The following is a 19,902-nucleotide window of genomic DNA, read 5'->3' as shown; positions in this document are numbered from 1 at the left end:
TCCTGCAGACCGGTGAAAAGGTGGAGATAGCTCTGCTCCCCAAGAACCCTTGTAAGACCCTCTGCCTTGGTCTTGGTCTTTCACCTGGCTTGGTGCTTGTAGGAAGGGTTTCTTTTCCTCAGGGTCCCTTTGAGTCTGGTTTGAGAGATGACAAAGGAAAAAACAGAGAAGCAAAAGTTAGGAGAGCAGTGGACTTGAAAAATCTTACCTCTCTGCTTCCAGGAGACCATGAATGAAGAGTGTTGGCTCCAGAACTGGTGAGGGCTGGGATTAAATCCTGCCTCCACCATATACCCGCTACATGGCTGCTATGCCTCAGCTTCCCCTTCTGTAAAATGATAGTGCCTCCCTCATTGGGCTGCTGTATGCCTCAGTCAGGTAGACACTACATTCAAAGCACATGGCAGTGGTCCATAAATCTCAGTACTTGTATCCATCCATGATGGACAGGAAGTCTTCCACCAGTGTTCCAAACCATGTACTTTCAATTCATCTAAAAGTGCCTCTCTGATGCTAGAAGGTATGCCTCACTGCCTTCCAGTCTTACAGTAGATGCAGGCCAGTGGTTCTCTAAGTGGTTCGCAAGGCTTGGCATGTAAAGTCACCAGGTTGTCAGAATAAGAAAAACTAAGCATTTTTTTCCCCATGGCCAGCCATGCAGAAAGTTCAGACCTCATTGTGGATTAGCTACTTTTACCAAAAATTAAGGAAGACAGGGAAAGGAAGGAATGGAGATTAAAATTATGTGTGTTTTAAAAACATTGCCCTAGAATTTTTGGTTGTATTTGTTTTCCTACCTGTTAAATTCTTACAGTGAAGCAATGCCATGCAGTGGATGGGCAGGTGAGCTTTGGAGTTAGGCTGCCAGATTCAGCCCCTGGCCCCACCTACCCAGGGAGGGGCCAAATTCATTACTGAACCTTGTTTTACTGTTCTGTCCAATGGGGATAGTAATACAGAGCCCCAATTCCAAAGTCTAAAAAGCTCTGAGAAACAAAAGTTTTTGTGTTTTTTAATATAATAAATTGGCAGAAAAAAACTAACCTGAACTGCCTATGAGCCATTTATAATATTTGTCCAGATTACCGTGAATCTTACACATTTTGCTACAGAAATATTACTATGTTCATTTATAGAGTACTTATCCAGGTGTTTAAGGGGTTATTACATAATGTATGGTATATGTACTGTTACCTTTCTAAAATCTGAAAATTACTGAAATGTAAAACACAACCTCAAGGGTTTTAGATATATGATTGTGGATATCAGTCATAGAACTGATGGGAGGATTAAATGCAGTAGTCCTTGTAAAGCTTCTTATGCAGCATAAGCACACAGGAAGTGCTCAGTTGCTGTTGGCCATCCCGATTAATAATATTGGTTAATTAATACAGGGAGGAGTTATCAAAGCCCAGTGCAGAAGAACATTGAAAAGAGAGTTCCCTTACTGTGAGTTATGAGACCTTGAGCGGGTCCTTTGTGTCTCTGGGCCTCAGTCTCTTTATAATGCAGGGTGGGACTAGGTCAAGGTTTTTCAACTCCTTTGGATTCAACATTCCCTTTTCACAACAAGGGTTTTGTAATGCCCCCTTAACTATCCTGAAATGAATTTTGCAGATAATATAACCTCCCCTTTTAAAGTTTCCCATAAATAAAATAATGCCATAAATATACTCTAAAGGAGAAATAAAAGGAAATCAAACTAAAATAAAATTGTACTTACTCCAGTATGAACAAGCTTGGGTCCAACTATAGCAGAAGACATAATGAAGTAATCAGATGATTGCACCTACCTGACAAAGAGTTTGGATATAAGAGAACATAATATTCCATTGAACACTGTCAACACCTCCAACTTGACAGTTTTAATAGTAGGCTAAATATACATATATGCACACACAGAATCACTATGTATAACAGTATAGTGCAGGCTAAACTCTATGGGATTTACTGGCAACTCAGGTATCATGCAGAGAGCTGTAAGTGATTTTCCTGTTATGGACAAAATATCATTTTCCCTCAGTTTACCCAGTAGTTGTATTCTTAAAACATTCATTGTATATTTGAGCCATGCAATTAAAGTCTTTATATAGTAATTAGACTTGCATCCTAGACTTAGATAATCAGAGATGGGTGTTACATCTACAGGACAGTCCAGTGGGATATTTGAATATTGTGCAGCATGTAGAATCACTCATCCCTACATAAGACTGACCTTTTCATGGCAAGATGTCCAACATCTCTTACTGTCCACTGAATGCCGGTTACTGCCTGCTATCATTGTCATAACTAAAAATGTCCCCACTGATTTAAAAAAAGGCCCCTGATGGGCAATAGTGCCCCATGTAGAACCCCTACTCTGGCTGATGTCTAGGGCTCACAGTCCTGATGGGAAAGTGCACCAGGCTGTCTATCAACAGTGCTACCCAACTGACCTCTATCTTTCTATCTCTTGTTCTAGGCCCAGCTGATTGCACAGTCCATTGGGCAGGCATTTAGCGTGGCCTACCAGGAATTCCTCAGGGCCAATGGGATTAACCCTGAAGATCTCAGCCAGAAGGAATATAGTGACCTACTCAATACACAAGACATGTACAATGATGACCTGATCCACTTCTCCAAGTCTGAAAACTGCAAAGATGTAGGTACTTCCCTGAAGCTATGCTCCAAGTTGGGTCAGCTGGGCGGAAACACTGTGGACATATGGGCAACCAGGCTGGGGAAGTGAAGGCAGAGCAGCTGAGGGCAAAGAGTATGGAGTTTGGAGGGAGACATTGCTAAAGGGTTCATGCCCATTGCTGGCTCTCCTCTGTGAGGCCCTATTATTAAACACTGTGAAATGGCACAGACAGTGAGGCAGAGTGTCCTTGGCTTGTGGGAATCCAGAGCTAAGCTTTGGTGGGGTTCAGAGGTGTGTTTAGGACCTTAACTCTGCCCTTGTGAATCCCACAGTCTAGGTAAGGGTACCGAGAAAGTTCAGTGAGGGTGCCAATATGAGCACTAGTGGACTTCACGTGGGAGATTGGAAGGAAGCTTGGGTTTCCTTCAGAAATGGCCTGTTTATCTGGAGTATCTGGATTTAAAAATGAGGCCATGTGAGCTGATCTGGGGGGCTGGGCATTATTTGGAAAGTGTAGGAGAGTGCAACAGGCAGGGCTAAAAGTAAAGTGCAGAGGCAGGAAGGTCAGAGAGCACAGGATTTGTCTGGCAAACCAAGAATGAGACAGCTTGGCTGGAGCAAAAGAGGCCAGCAAGGAGGTTTGGGTCAGAACCAGAGAACTGGAAAGTCCAGCAGTGGAGTTTGGACTTTAGTAGGTAAAACAGGTCTTTTAATGAGAAAGTGATCATTTTATCCATTAGCTCATGTAAGGTATCTTAGGTCACATTCCCTAGAAGCAGAGCCTGAGGTGAGAATTCCTGTTCAAATGATTTATTTATTTGAGTGTGCTCCAGAAAAAAAAAGGGAACATGGAAAGCAGGATGGAGGGGATGCTATGGAAGAATGTGGCCTCATCTGGAGATGAGCTTTAGTCTGATCCAACAAAAAACTGGGGGGCAAAAATTACAAGACAGACTTGCCCCACCTTGAGGCAAGAAAGCTGGCAAACCCTTGTATACCCTGTATCAAGCTGTCATTGGCCGGGGGGAAGGTGGGGTGTCTCCAGGAAAGGGGCTAGCTGTAAGCTTCAGCAGCTGGGGGAAGGGAGCAGCAGCCAAGGAGAGGGATTTCGGCAGCCACCAATAGCAGCCACTACGATATGTATTTGAGCTTACATGTATTTATGAAAATGAATAAATAAATATACACACACTATTGGATGTTTATCACTTTGTGGCATCACTACAAACCATACCAGGCTTTAAGTAGCCAATAAACTCACTCCCATCCTCTCTGCTTGACAGTCAATTCCAAAAATATTAAGCATGTCCAGAACTTTGGGAATTGTATCGACTTTAGCATCATTTTTTCTCTTTTTCGTCAGCTTTCTCCTCACAGATAGGTGTTTCTGTAACATAATTATTTCTTTTTAGCTCAAGAATGTTAAATGCTGGAGATAATTCGTGAAGCACTGTGGGATAGGGGAACCTGTATATAGAATCCAGAAGCTATTTCCAGAATCCATAACTTGCCACCAAAGCTACCACCAATCGAGCAACTTTCCTCTGCCATTAGGCGGGCTATAGAAATGTAAAAACCTGAGGCTTCTCATGGTTGTATTACTGAGGCAATATCACTTTTGTGTAACAAGAGAGAATTACAAAGGTATGGACCTAGTTAAATTGTTTCATAAAAACTTCAGAAACCATGGATTACAGAGAAGTCAGGGATTCTTTTGGGCTAGAGTCATCAGGGAAGGTGTCTTCCCTTTTAAGAAAAGGCAGGAATGGAGAAAGCGATTTGATTTTGCTCACTGCTGTGAATGGTTGCTGATTTGAACTCTCTAAGTGTTTTTCTCCTTTCAGGTTTTCATAGAGAAGCAGAAAGGAGAAATTCTGGGTGTGGTGATTGTGGAGTCCGGCTGGGGATCCATCTTGCCCACTGTGATTATAGCCAACATGATGCATGGAGGTCCTGCAGAGAAATCAGGGAAGCTGAATATTGGGGACCAAATTATGTCCATTAATGGCACCAGCCTAGTGGGCCTGCCTCTATCTACCTGCCAGAGCATTATTAAGGTAATTGGACATGAAAGAAACTAGCTTATACTGCAGACCTGAAAGGCAGCAAAAGTATAGCTGCAATTCAGATAATGTTTATGTACACAGTCTAAGTGTCAGGTGCCAAGGGAGGCACAACTATAAAAAGCCACAGACTTTGCACTCAGGTAGTCTCACATCAAGAGGCGATTTACAGATTCCTCTCCAAAATTGTTTTTGAATCAGGGACAGTCTGGCTCATATGACGTCACTGCTGCTGCCATCCCCAGAGCAGGCATCACTTATCACAGCACTCTCTCCCTCTAAGCTGTTCCTCTAACTCAGCCTCAACAGAATTTACCTCAACACAACAATCCAATCACTGGCAGACACTGGCAGACTATCCAGGCAATCACTGACAAACAATTAGATATACCTGAGATAACTGCCATCCCATTACAAATCATGGAAATGCTGCAAATCAGAGAGCACTTTTTCCTTCACAGTGACCATGGCTGTGATCCAGGTGAGTTTTTCCTCCCCCAGAGCCCACATAATGCAATCTGCACATGCTGGCTGCCATGAGGAGAAGGAAAGTATGTTGGAATCCAAGCGCTCCTTTTTTATATACCTGAACACAATTACTTCTTCTTTGACTGGAATTAGGGTTATTTCATTAGGCTAAGAAAAAAAATCTCCTTAAAGGAAAATTAAATGTGATTATTTGAGGCGATGGAACAAGGTTTTTCTCTTAGAAAAGATGCTATATAGAGTCTTTCAAGCACATTGGTACTTGCTGGTTGCTTGGCCAGTTTGAATGAGAATATTTCTCTTCCACACAGCATTTGTAGATATTTTCTGTTTTTCTTAAATTCTTTACAAACAGTACACCCTCTCTTTGCCTGCCCTGAGACAGATGCTCACACTTCTCTACCCACTGGAGCTGCTGCAGGTAAAGGGCTTCCTATTGCTTGTTTCAGTGGTGCTGATGTTCTTTAGGATGAATTTAACAAGCAAACCCCAGCCTGCCAAATCCATGCTTCTCAAACTTTGATTTGAATGACCCAGGGAGCTTGTGCAGTTGCAGATTCTGATTCATCTGGCTGGGGTGGCGCCTGAGATTCTGCATTTCCTGCAAGTCCCCAGTGTTGCCATCACCAGTCTGGGGGCCACATTCTGAGCTGCAGTGGCTAGAAGTCCTGTATTCTCTGTCTTGCCACTTTTATATGAATATTGACCTTCTCCCCCTAATTATAGACTTATTTTAATTGCTTTTTCCTAGCTCTTACTACTCCTGGCATAATCCTAAAGCAGAATCATTGGTAGGAAAAGCATGTTATCAGTTTACCTCTGTCCATGCTGTTGCCTCCATACCCTGCCTTCTTAAGTAGAAAACAGCTTCCCTTTCCTTCAAAGGATAGTCTGGCTCTGTTTTCCTGTTACTATAGAGACCATCCTGGCTTCTCTCCTCTCTCCTCCCCACTTCCCTGGCCTTCCCCTCCCAACATATTTCTTAATTTGCGGCACCATTCTTCTGTTGTCATGGGGACACAACGACCATTTACTTAATTGGCACTGCCAATAGAATGGCAGCTCAGAAATCCAAGATAATAGGACCCAACTTGAAGCACTGATTAGGGATGGCATGGCAAATGCATGGTATGCTTATTTCAAATTGTGATATCTCCTAGTCTCATCCTGCAACACACTTCCCCAGTCTAGAAATTCTTTCATGGAGGGACAAATCAGACAACTTAAATCAATTTACATGAAAGGAAAGAACTCACAGGTGCAATGTGAATTTTTAAGGTAACACTGAGGAAAATGAGCCATTCTGTTTTTCAGGGAGCAGCTTTGTATTTGCTGCTTTTCAGTGGAGCAGTTTTTCTGTATCACACCAGCATAACTAAATAATCCCTGTGTTTAATAAGTGTAAACACTGAAAGCCTGAAGGTTTGTAATTCTAATGATGTACTCCCTGCCTTCAGCATTCTCAGCCCTTGTTTCCCACAAATTCCTGGTCTCACAGCATGTGATTGTTGAGAGAGGTAAAGGACTGAAGTCCACTGTGGCTATTGTGTTACGTGCCCGACACTTCGCACTAACACTAGTTAGTTAACAGCAACAGTATCGTCCAGTATTGCCCTAAGCTCTTGGAGGCCAGGCAGGGGGTCTTCTCTAATGCTAAATCCCCAGTGCCTAATATATAACTTGGCATATAACTAGTGGTCAATAAAATTGATTAAATGAATGAGAGCACAACTCTGAAGGGAGGAATTTATGCATATATGATGTTTGACTCGCCTCTCCCTTTGAAAAAAAGCTTATTTTTAAATTTTAGGAATAGGTGTTTTTCAGTGTGATGGTGAGATTGTGTTTCAGGTAAGATATTTAGGGGAAAATATATATAAAGGGCTGAAACATAGACTGTTAGAACTGGAAGGGACTTAAGTGAGTTTCACCATTTGTTTTGAAGATGAGATGGAGGTAGGGGAAAGTCGAGCAAAGGGTGTGGTTTCTCTTGCCATGGCAGAAACAAAACCTGAGTCCAGGGCTTCTGGTACCAACAGAGGCCTCTTCACCAACCCATGCCAGTCTGCTGTTTGGAGCAAAAAGCCAGTGTCTCCCATTGCTTATGTGGACGGCAGGTCTTTGTTGTGCGGAAGGTCTGCTTCTTCATAACTTTTATTTACCCAAGGAAATCCATACTTGGTTCATTCCATTGTTCTGCATTAAAAGCATCTTTTCTTAATCTCAGTTTCCCAGAGATGCTCAAAAACCACCAAGAAGCTGATAACTGCTGCAGGTCAACAAGCCCATAAGTCCAATGATATACATTGGGGGACTCAGATACCCCCCAAAATAGAACAAGTCAGAACTCTGAGGAGACAGGTGGAGATGCTGGAGGTGGTGAAATTAAACTGAGTCCATTGAAATTCAGCCATTGTGAGCACAACTAGAATCAATTTAAAAGCAGAGGTAAAGCGAGGGGGGAATATGAGGCCCAGGAGCCTGGAAGAAGCTTGGCATGTAGGAAAGCAAACTAAAAATATGGCCTCAATTCAAAGCTGGAATAAAAGATTTGGGGGTATTTCTTTGTTCTCCCTGACTTTCCTGTTGAGCAAGTCTTATTCCTGAATGGCCCACGTACTCCCGTGTAGATATGATGGATTATTGTGCAGGAGATAAAACTGTAGGTTTTGAATTCAGACCAGATCTGGGGTTGAATCTTGCAAGTGAATTAGGGTAAGTCACTTACCAGCTCTGAGCTTCAGTTTCCTCCTCTATAAAATGGGGCTAATTATAGTTGCCAATTTGTTAAGGAGATTAAATGACAAAGCTCCTGTAAGTCTCCAGAGTCAGTGCTTGGCAACAGTCACTCTTCAATGACAGGAAGTTGTTACTGTTGTGGTTCATCAACAGAATGAGATTTGGGAGTGACAGTGACCTTAAGGTGCTCACACAAGGTACAGACCTGCTGATTGGAGACTGGGCTATGCAGTGACTGGCCAGCAACCTCTCCCACAGCCATCCTGTACCGCAACCCTGCTAGTCTCTGCTCTCAGTGAGCACACCAGCCCCAAGTATGAGTACCGAATTGACAACTTTCAGTCCAGTCATCCCTTACAAGAATTAAGTCACCCAGGTGCAGATGTGTTCATTGCTTTGCATTGTGAGTCCACACAGGTGGTTCTAAAAATTAAGTGTGCATCAGAATCACCTGGAGGGCTTGTTAACACAGATTGCTGGCCTCACTCCTGGAGTTTCTGATTCAGTATCTCTAAGAAGGAGCCAGCATTTCTCACAAATACTGAGGTGATGCTGATCCTCTAGTCCGGGGGCCATCCTTTGAGAACTACTGGTTTATAGATACTGGCCAAGCATAATAAAGACAGATAGCTAGACACAAACTAGCCCCTATCTATCCCTCAGTATAAAACATACCTCCCTACTTAAAAGCAAAAGGCTTATTGGGCACTCCTGCCATTCAAGAGAGGCAAGTTGTGCTCTTGCTACAGATTCTATTTGGCCTGAAGCTGTCTAATACATGTTTCACCTCTGTGTTCTGCACGGTGCTTGTGAGGGAGGTAGAGGGCATGAGCAGGTAAGTTCACAAATCCAGTCCTGACTCCATAGAGCCCCTGGACAAGGCAGCTTTCATGTCTGTCTCTGTTATTGTCCTCATCTATAAAATGTGAAATCTAAAACTTGACCTTCTACAGAGAAGTATTTTTGCAGAACAGTCAAGGAGTGATGATCACTAGTGGCTGTGGAATTTCCTGTGTACATATATACTAAAGAGGCAAAAAGTCACCTGCCAGGCTGTTCTCCCCAGGCCTATCCACTTCACCCTTAGCACAACCTGGATCCATTCATAAATTAATCTAGATGCTGCCTCTAGGGGATGCTGGGGATATGGGTAGAATAGAATAGGGTCTGCCTTTTCTCTGAATCCCTATCCCTCCCCTGGGGACGGCTCTCTTCTGGAGGAAAGGTTGCTAACCCAACCTTTGGTTGCTCCTTCTTTCTTTTAGGAAGTTTCTCCCCTTCACCCTAGCCTTTTGGAGGACAGGGATTATGACTGACTTTAACTGGTTCCCCAGCTGCTTTATTAGATGGGAGTCCAGTTGGGCAGGTCCTGCAGGAAGTACTGAGACCTCCCCTTCCTCAATTCTCCAAGCAGGAAGAAGGGCCTGGGGCAGCCAGAGCCTTCAGCCACAAGCTATGGTCTGTTGAATCTAGTGTGCCAGTTTGAAGCTATTATGTACCCTAGAAAATCCATGTCTGTTAATCCTCACTCAGTATTGCTGGGTCGGGCCACAATGGCTCAGCAGGTAAGAATGCTTGCCTGCCAAGCCCGAGGACCCAGGTTCGATTCCTGGTGCCTGCCCATGTAAAAAAAAAAAAAAAGGTAGAAAAAAAAATATTTCTGGGTGGAATCTTTTTGATTGTTTCCATGGAGATGTAACCCACCCAATTGCAGGTGGTAACTTTTGATTAGATGGTTTCCATGGCAATGTCTCCATCCATTCAAGGTGGGGTTGCTTACTGTGAGTTCTTTAAGAGGGAACCATTTTGGAAAAAGCTTCAGAGCTGAGAGAGCTACACAGCCAGAGATAGAAGAGATGCAGAAGGAGAACATCCTCAGGGAAATCTTTATGAAATGAGATGCCACCAGAGAAAGCTACCAGACATCACTATGTGCCTTTCCAGCTGAGAGAGGTATTCTGGACCCATCAGCTTTTCTTTCTTTTCTTTTTTTTTTATTGACAAATCTTCACACACATACAGTCTATACCTGGTGTGCAATCAGTGGCTCACAATATCATCACATAGCTGTGTATTCATCACCATGATCATTTTTAGAGCATTGGTATCACTCCAGAAAAAAGAAATAAAAAAGGAAAAAGAAAAATCTCATACATCCAATACCCCTTACCCTTTCTTCTCACTGATCACTGGTATTTCAATCTACCGAATTTATTTTACCCCTTATTGCCCCTATTATTTATTTATTTTTTTAGCCATATTTTTTTACTCACTTTCCATACCCTGTATAAAAAGAGCATCAGACACCAGATTTTCAAAATCACACAGTCACACTGTAAAAGCTAGATCATTACACAATCATCTTCAAGAATCAGGCTACTGGAACACAACTCAGTGGTTTCAGGTACTTCCCTCCAGTCACTCCAATACACCATAAGATAAAATGGGATAGCTATTTAATGCGTAAGAACAATCTCTGGGATAGCCTCTCGACTGCCTTTGAAAACTCTCAGCCATTGAAACTTGGTCTCATTTCTCTCTTTCCCCTTTTGGTCCAAAAGCCATTGGCGATTTCTTGAATCAAGGTATCATTCATTCACTAAATGCTTTAGATTGGACATTTTCATGGCCTCAGAATTGCAAACTTACAACTTAATAAATTCCCCCTTTGAAAAGTTTCTGGTATATTACATTGCAGCAGCTTTAGCAAACTGAAACAGTGTCCCCCCAAATTTTCTTTGTGTTGAGGTCTATTTCTTCTTGAGTCAATGTAGATTGGTCATGCCTTTCTAGAAAGGTGTCTCATCTACGTTGTTTATTAGCATATAGTTGCGTATAGTATTCTCTCATTACCTCCTTTATTCTGCAGGGTCAGTGGTTTATGTCTGCTCTTCCGTTTCTAATTTTATTTATTTGCATCCTCTTTTGTGTGTGTGTGTCAACCTAGGTAAGGGGTGTCATGGTTAGGAACAGGTGTCAACTTGGCCAAGTTGTGGTACCTGTTTGTCTGATTGGGTAAGCGCTGGCCTGTCTGTTGCAATGAGGACATTTCATAGGATTAGGTCATGATCATGTCAGCTACATCCACAACTGATTCCATTTGTAATCAGCCAAAGGGGAGTGTCTTCTGCAATTAGTGATGCTAAATGTAATCATGGAAAGCCTTTTAAGGAGGACTCAGAGGAGACAGGTTCCATTCCTGCTTTGGCTGGTGAGCCTCTCCTGTGGAGTTCATCCAGGACATCCATCGGAGTCATCGGCTTCGCAGCCTGCCCTGTGGATTTTGGACTCTGCGTTCCTACGGTCACGTGAGACACTTTCATAAATTTTATATTTGCAAGTGTTCCCTGTTGATTCTGTTTCTCTAGAGAACCCTAACTAATACATCTTGGTACCAGGAGTGGTTCTTAAGGAACAGAATCTTAAAAATGGGTTTTTATGAATGGTTTTCTACTCTGACTGGACTCAGAGACACTAAGGACTCTGATTCCTGTAATCAGAATGACACTCCCAATCCATGGAGTGAGTTGGCAAAGGAGATAGTCAAAATATCATCATTCGATTCTCCTAATGCTCCGCTTGTACGAAGCCAGACTCTGGGAGATAATGTTTTTGACACCTTTACAGAATTTTGTAGAAATAAGAGTTATAGAGATGTTGGTTGGTTGTTGTTAGATACACTGTCTACATTAAAGGGTGAAAGGGATGGGCTTAAGGCTTCAAATGAGAAGCTTAAGCGCCGTCTGAAAGATGTAGACGTTTCTATGAGTATCCTGAAGGAAAATCTTATTTCCTGTAGCCGTAGACTTGAGATCTCTGAAAATCAGACTCAGAATCTTATTGTTAGAGTAGCAACTTTACAATGTAAACTGAAATCTCAGTCTTGCATGGTGTCTGCTGTTAAAGTAAGGGCATTGATTGGAAAGGAGTGGGACCCTGAAAAATGGGATGGTGACATATGGATTGATAATGATGTTGGGGGTGAGGTTGAAACCCTAGACCATGCTGAGCCTTCTCTAGATAACCCTGTAATAGTCTGCCCTGAGGACATAACTGCCCCACCTCCAGCCTGCCTTGAAGAATTGGCCACCCAACCTTCTCCTGAAGGGATTAGCCCTAGAGTGATTAATCTTGTTTCACCAGATGAAACTGCAAATGAAGGCCCTGAAGCAAATGGCTTGGAAAATATTTCTAATTCTTTTCATGGCCCACCCCCACCACCCCTCATTTCTTCTAGACCTATAACTAGACTAAAGTCCCAACAGACCCCTAAAGGTGAGGTACAAAGTATCACACATGAGGAGGTACATTATACTCCAAAAGAACTGTGTGAGTTTTCCAATTTATATAGACAGAAATCAGGGGAATATGTGTGGCAATGGATTTTAAGAGTGTGGGATAATGGTGGGAGGAATATAAGGCTGGATCAGGCTGAATTTATTGATATGGGCCCACTAAGCAGAGATTCTGCATTCAGTGTTATAGCTTGAGCGGTTAGAAAAGGTGTTAACAGCTTGTTTGGGTGGTTGGTTGAAACATGGATCAAAAGGTGGCCAACATTACCTGAGGTTGAAATGCCAGAACTGCCCTGGTATAATGTAGATGAGGGGATCCAGAGGCTTAGAGAGATTGGAATGTTAGAGTGGATTTATCATGCAAAGCCTGCTCTTACACCCCAGGAATGTCCAGAGGATGCACCTTTTACCAGAACAGTGAGAAATAAGTTTGTGAGACTAGCACCATCATCCCTCAAGAGCTCTGTGGTTGCACTTCTCTGTAGGTCAGATATTACTGTAGGAACTGCTGTCAATATGAGCTGGAATCCTTAAACACAATGGGGATGACAGGATCCCGAGTTGGCAGAAGCCAGGTGGCAGCACTTAATCACCAAAGACAGGGTAGACGCGGCTATTATAATAGACAACAAACTCAAAGGAGTTATCAAAATTATATGACACGCAGAGATTTGTGGCATTGGCTAGTAAATCATGGGGAACCTAGAAATAAAATAGAAGGGCAGTCTACTAAATTCTTGTTGGAGCTGTATAAACAAAAGAGTTCTAGGTCAAGGGAACAGAAGTCTAACCTGAATTACAAAAACACAGAGTCACGGCCCCGTAATCAATTTCCAGACTTGAAACAGTTTACAGACCCTTAGCCCCTTGAATGAAGGGGAGGCCAGGTCCCTATGTGGGAGAAACCTGTTACACTGCCACAAATTTATACTGTTAACCTTCCTCTAAGTCTTCCCCCAGGAGACTGACGGCCTTTTACCAGGGTAACTGTGCATTGGGGAAAAGGAAATGATCAGATATTTTGGGGATTATTAGACACTGGTTCAGAAGTGACATTAAGTCCAGGGGACCCAAAACATCACTCTAGACCACCAGTCAGAGTGGGGGCTTATGGAGGCCAGGTGATCAATGGAGTTTTAGCTCAGGTCCGTCTCACAGTGGGTCCAGTGGGCCCCCGGACCCATCCTGTAGTTATTTCCCCAGTTCCGGAATGTATAATTGGAATAGACATACTGAGCAACTGGCAGAATCCCCACGTTGGTTCTCTAACTCGTGCAGTGAGGGCTATTATGGTGGGAAAGGCCAAGTGGAAGCCACTAGAACTGCCCCTACCAAGCAAAATAGTAAATCAGAAGCAATACCGTATTCCTGGAGGGATTGCAGAGATTACTGCCACTCTTAAGGACTTGAAAGATGCAGGGGTGGTGATTCCCACCACATCCCCATTCAACTCTCCTATTTGGCCTGTGCAGAAAACAGATGGGTCTTGGAGAATGACAGTGGATTATCATAAACTCAACCAGGTGGTAACTCCAATTGCAGCTGCTGTTCCAGATGTAGTATCATTGCTTGAGCAAATCAGTACATCCCCTGGTACCTGGTATGCAGCTATTGATCTGGCAAATGCTTTTTTCTCAATAGCTATTAGTAAGGACCACCAGAAACAGTTTGCTTTCAGCTGGCAAAGTCAGCAATATACTTTCACTGTCCTACCTCAGGGGTATATCAACTCTCCAGCCCTATGTCATAATCTTGTTCGCAGAGACCTTGATCATTTCTGCCTCCCACAAGACATCACACTGGTCCATTATATTGATGATATCATGTTGATTGGACCTAGTGAGCAAGAAGTAGCAACTACTCTAGACTTACTGGTAAGGCATTTTCATGTCAGAGGATGGGAGATAAATCCAACAAAAATACAGGGGCCTTCCACCTCAGTGAAATTTCTAGGTGTCCAGTGGTGTGGGGCATGTCAAGATATCCCTTCTAAGGTGAAGGATAAGTTGCTGCACCTGGCCCCTCCTATGACCAAAAAAGAGGCACAACACCTAGTTGGTCTTTTTGGATTTTGGCAACAACATATTCCTCATTTGGGTGTGCTACTCCGGCCCATTTATCGAGTGACCAGAAAAGCTGCTAATTTTGAGTGGGGACCTGAACAAGAGGAGGCTCTGCGACAGGTCCAGGCTGCTGTGCAAGCTGCTCTGCCACTTGGGCCATATGATCCAGCAGATCCAATGGTGCTGGAAGTGTCAGTGGCAAATAGAGATGCTGTCTGGAGCCTTTGGCAGGCCCCTATAGGAGAATCACAATGCAGACCCTTAGGATTTTGGAGCAAAGCCTTACCATCTGCTGCAGATAACTACTCTCCTTTTGAGAAACAGCTTTTGGCCTGCTACTGGGCCTTAGTAGAGACTGAATGCTTAACCATGGGCCACCAAATTACCATGAGACCTGAGTTGCCTATCATGAGTTGGGTGTTGTGTGACCCACCAAGCCATAAAGTTGGGCGTGCACAGCAGCACTCTATTGTAAAATGGAAATGGTATATATGAGATAGAGCCAGAGCAGGTCCTGAGGGCACAAGTAAGTTACATGAAGAAGTGGCACAAATGCCCATGGTTTCCACTCCTGCTGCCACATTACCTTCTCTTTCCCAGACCAGAGCTATGGCCTCTTGGGGAGTTCCTTACAGTGAACTGACTGAGGAAGAGAAAACTCGGGCCTGGTTTACAGATGGTTCAGCACAATATGCAGGTACCACCCGAAAGTGGACAGCTGCAGCATTACAACCCCTTTCTGGGGTGTCCTTGAAGGACAGTGGTGAGGGGAGATCCTCCCAGTGGGCAGAACTTCGAGCAGTGCACCTGGTTGTTCATTTTGCTTGGAAGGAAAACTGGCCAGAGGTGCATTTGTATACTGACTCATGGGCTGTTGCTAATGGTTTGGCTGGATGGTCAGGGACTTGGAAAGACCATAATTGGAAAATTGGTGACAAAGAGGTCTGGGGAAGAAGTATGTGGATAGACCTTTCTGAGTGGGCTAAAAACATGAAGATATTTGTGTCCCATGTGAATGCACACCAGAGGGTGACTTCAGCAGAGAAAGATTTTAATAATCAAGTGGATAAGATGACCCGTTCTGTGGATACCAGTTAGTCTCTTTCCCCAGCAACTCCTGTCATTGCCCAATGGGCTCATGAACAAAGTGGTCATGGTGGTAGGGATGGAGGTCATGCATGGGCTCAGCAACATGGACTTCCACTCACCAAGGCTGACCTGGCTACAACCACTGCTGAGTGCCCAATCTGCCAGCAGCAGAGACCCACACTCAGCCCCCGATATGGCACCATTCCCCGAGGTGACCAGCCAGCTACATGGTGGCAGGTTGATTACATTGTACCATTCCCTTCATGGAAGGGGCAGCGATTTGTTCTAACTGGAATGGTAGTACTAATAGACGCCCCAGGGGATCTCCTATATTCCATGGAAACTCTTCTTTACCTCCATTATGTAGTTGCAGTCCTACTTCCTTCTGATAGTCAGGGTCAATTACCCCAGACAATAATGTAATCCCCTTCTTGGTGTGTTGATCCAGAGGCATAAGTAGCCCAAAGTGACCAGGTGGCAATCTTAACTTCCAGTTCAGTAGTATCACTGTTGTTTCTCCTAGAGGAAGCACACCCCATTTTGGAACTAAAACCTGTAGACCAGCAGAACTCAGGGTAGCAGGGACAGGAAGCAGAAATTTTCCTAGTGGATCACTAGGGATAATAGTGAGTGGCACCACACCCATTTCCACCCCTTGGTTCCTGGACCCATGGATCCTGGCTACGGGAGAAACAGCACCATACAGCAGACGCTGATTCAGAGCATACACAGCTTCCTGGAGAACACTACCCCAGCCTTTCAAGTTTTGAAAGGATACTCTGGATATGGGTTTGCTTTCCCTGCACACAATGCTTCTGCCAAAACTACCATCCGTGGGTTTACAGAATGCCTTATCCATCGTCATGGTATTCCACATAGCATTGCTTCGGATCAAGGAACACACTTCACAGCAAGGAACCAAGGGGTGGAAATGGGTGTGGTGCCACTCACTATTACCCCTAGTGATCCACTAGGAAAATTTTTGCTTCCTGTCCCTGCTACCCTGAGTTCTGCTGGTCTGCAGGTTTTAGTTCCAAAACGGGGTGTGCTTCCTCCAGGAGAAACAACAGTGATACCACTGAACTGGAAGTTAAGATTGCCACCTGGTCACTTTGGGCTACTTATGCCTCTGGATCAACACACCAAGAAGGGGATTACATTATTGTCTGGGGTAATTGACCCTGACTATCAGAAGGAAGTAGGACTGCAACTACATAATGGAGGTAAAGAAGAGTTTCCATGGAATATAGGAGATCCCCTGGGGCGTCTATTAGTACTACCATGCCCTGTGATTAAAATCAATGGAAAACTGCAACAACACAATCCAGGCAGGACTACTAATGGCTCTGAAACTTCAGGAATGAAGGTTTGGGTCACCCCACCAGGCAAAGAATCATGGCCAGCTGAAGTGCTTGCTGAGGGGAAAGGGAACATGGAATGGGTAGTGGAAGAAGGTAGTGATAAATATGAACTTTGACCACGTGATCAGTTATAGAAACGAGGACTGTAATGCTGTTTTGTTCATGTTATACTATTTAAGTTGTAAGATATCAAGTTTAAGAATGAATGTTGCCCAAGGATTTGCACCCTATTCTGGAGAGATTTAATGTGTTTCCAGTTATATACAGGACAGTTGAGTATTGTCAGGTAAAAAAAAAAAAAAAAGTGTGCTTATTTGTTTTCATTTGGAAATTAAGTATGGTCTAAGGTGATATATATATATATAGGTGCCAAGTTGACAAGGGGTGGACTGTCATGGTTAGGGACAGGTGTCAACTTGGCCAAGTTGTGGTACCTGTTTGTCTGATTGGGCAAGCGCTGGCCTGTCTGTTGCAATGAGGACATTTCATAGGATTAGGTCATGATCACGTCAGCTACATCCACAGCTGATTCCATTTGTAATCAGCCAAAGGGGAGTGTCTTCTGCAATTAGTGATGCTAAATGTAATCATGGGAAGCCTTTTAAGGAGGACTCAGAGGAGACAGATTCCATTCCTGCTTTGGCTGGTGAGCCTCTCCTGTGGAATTCATCCAAACCATCCATCGGAGTCATCGGCTTCTCAGCCTGCCCTGTGGATTTTGGACTCTGCGTTCCTACGGTCATGTGAGACACTTTCATAAATTTTATATTTGCAAGTGTTCCCTGTTGATTCTGTTTCTCTAGAGAACCCTAACTAATACAGGGGTCATCGATTTTGTTGATTGTCTCATAGAACCAACTTCTGGTTTTCTTGATTTTCTCTATTGTTTTCATGTGCTCAATTTCATTTATTTCTGCTCTAATCTTCATTATTTCTGTCGTTTTTTTTTTTGCTTTGGGGTTTTCTGTTCTTTCTCTAGTTCTTCCAAGTGAATAGTTAATTCCTCGATTTTTGCTCTTTCTATTTGAATATAGGCATTTAAGGCAATAAATTTCCCTCTTAACACTGCCTTTGCTACATCCCCCAAATTTTGATATGTTGTGTTTTCATTTTCATTTGCCTTAAGATATTTATTCATTTCTCTTGGAATTTCTTCCTTGACCCACTGGTTGTTCAGGTGTGTTGTTTAGCTTCCATATGTTTGTGAATTTTCTGGCTCTCTGAGATGGAAATGAAGTTATTTCCAACTTCATTCCATTATGATTCAAGAAAGTGTTTTGTATGATTTCAACCTTTTTAAATTTATTAAGACTTGCTTTGTGATCTAGCATATAGTCTATCCTTGAGAACGATCCATGAGCACATGAGAGAAATGTATATCCTGCTGTTGTGGGGTATAATGTTCTGTAAATGTCTGTTAAACCTAGATCATTTATTGTACTATTCAAATTCTGTTTATTGATCCTCTGTCCAGATATTCTATCCATTGATAAGAGTGAGGAATTGAAGTCTCCAACTATTATGGTAGAGGTGTCTATTTCTCCCTTCAGTGTTCTCAGTGTTTGCCTCATCTACTTTGGAACACTCTGGCTCGCTGCATAAATACTGATGATTGTTAGGTCTTCTTGTTGAATTGTTCCTTTATTAATACATAGTATCCTTCTTTGGCTCTTTTAATTGTTTTACATTTGAAGTTCAATTTGTCATATATTACTGTAGCTGCTACTCCTATTTTCTGATCTTTGTTTGCATGAAATACCTTTTCCCAACCTTTCACTTTCAGCCTATTTTGTCCTTGTGTCTATAATAAGTCTCCTGTAAACAGCATATAGATGTGTCCTGTTTTTTGTGTGTGTTCATTTTTGCATGGGCAGGCACCAGGAAGGGTCCTATTTTTTTAAAACATTCTGTCAGTCTGTCTTTTGATTGGGGAGTTTAATCTATAACATTTAATGTTATTACTATAAAGGCAGTATTTTCTTCTACCATTTTGTCTGTTGGATTTTATATGTCATATCTGATTTTTTTTATCTTTTTACTTTACTGATAGTCTTCATTTCTACACTATTTCTCTAGACCTTGCTCTCCTACCTTTTCCTATCTGCCTGCAGTGCTTCCTTTAGTACTTCTTGCAGAACCAGTCTCTTAGTTACAAATTCTCTCAGTGATTGACTGTCTGAAAGTATGTTAATATCCTCATTTTTGAAGGACAGTTTTGCTGGATATAGAATTCTTGGCTGACAGTTTTTCTTTTAGAATCTTAAATATTATATCATACCACTGCTTTCTTGCCTCCATGGTTTCTGCTGAGAAATCCGCAGACGCTCATATTGGGCTTCTCTTGTATGTGAAGGATTGCTTATCTCTTGCTGCTTTCAAAATTCTTTCTCTTTGACATTTGACAATCTGATTAGTAAGTGTCTTGGAGTATGTTTATTTGAATCTATTCTGTTTGCAGCACACTGCACTTCTTGGATCTGTAATTTTATGTCTTTCATAAGAGATGGGAAATTTTCAGTGACTATTTCCTCCATTAATCTTTCTCCTCCTTTTCCATTCTCTTCTCTTGGGACACCCACAACACATATCCATGTGTTTCCATTCAATTCCCTGAGATCCTGCTCATATTTTTCCATTCTTTTCCCTATATTTTCTTTTGTGTGTCAGATTTCAGATGTCCAGTCCTCTAGTTCACGAATCCTTTCTCCTGCCTCTTCAAATCTATTTTTGTGGGTTGCCATTGTTTTTTTCATCTTTTATTGTGCCTTTCATTCCCATAAGTTCTTTGATTTGATTTTTCAAACTTTCAAGTTCTTTTTTTGTTCCTCCTATGTCTTCTTTATATCCTCCCTCAACTTGTTGATTTGATTTTTGATGAGATTTTCCATGTCTATTCAAATCCTGAATTAGTTGTTTCAACTCCTGAATTTTATTATTAACCCATAGTATTGGTGTTAACTGTATGGTCTATTTTGCTAGCTGCCAAAATACAATATACCAGAAACAGAATGGCTTTTAAAAAGGGGAATTTATTAAGTTGCTAGTTCACAGTTCTAAGGCCCTAAAAATGTCCCTATTAAAGCAAGTCTATAAATATGTCCAAATTAAGGCACCAACAAGAGGTCACCTTCACTCAAGAAAGGCCAATGAAGTTCAGGGTTTCTCTCTCAACTGGAAAGGCACATG

At 42.6% G+C, this 19,902-nt stretch overlaps 1 protein-coding gene across 11 annotated transcripts in view; it reads left to right on the top strand.

Annotated features, from left to right (window-relative positions):
- Positions 1-19,902, top strand: part of APBA1 (amyloid beta precursor protein binding family A member 1) — a 255,799-nt gene that overhangs the window by 223,197 nt on the left and 12,700 nt on the right. For all 11 annotated transcript variants that reach the window (XM_077148380.1, XM_077148382.1, XM_077148381.1 and 8 more), the window contains 2 exons: positions 2,462-2,641; positions 4,465-4,677. In XM_077148380.1, the coding sequence (XP_077004495.1) occupies positions 2,462-2,641; positions 4,465-4,677 (393 nt within the window). The remainder of the gene's footprint in view (positions 1-2,461; positions 2,642-4,464; positions 4,678-19,902) is intronic.

Source organism: Tamandua tetradactyla, chromosome 2, assembly GCF_023851605.1.
Source record: "Tamandua tetradactyla isolate mTamTet1 chromosome 2, mTamTet1.pri, whole genome shotgun sequence".
Classification (NCBI taxonomy): domain Eukaryota; kingdom Metazoa; phylum Chordata; class Mammalia; order Pilosa; family Myrmecophagidae; genus Tamandua; species Tamandua tetradactyla.
Note: the sequence above shows the minus strand (reverse complement) of the source record. Positions and strands in the feature narration are given on the sequence as shown.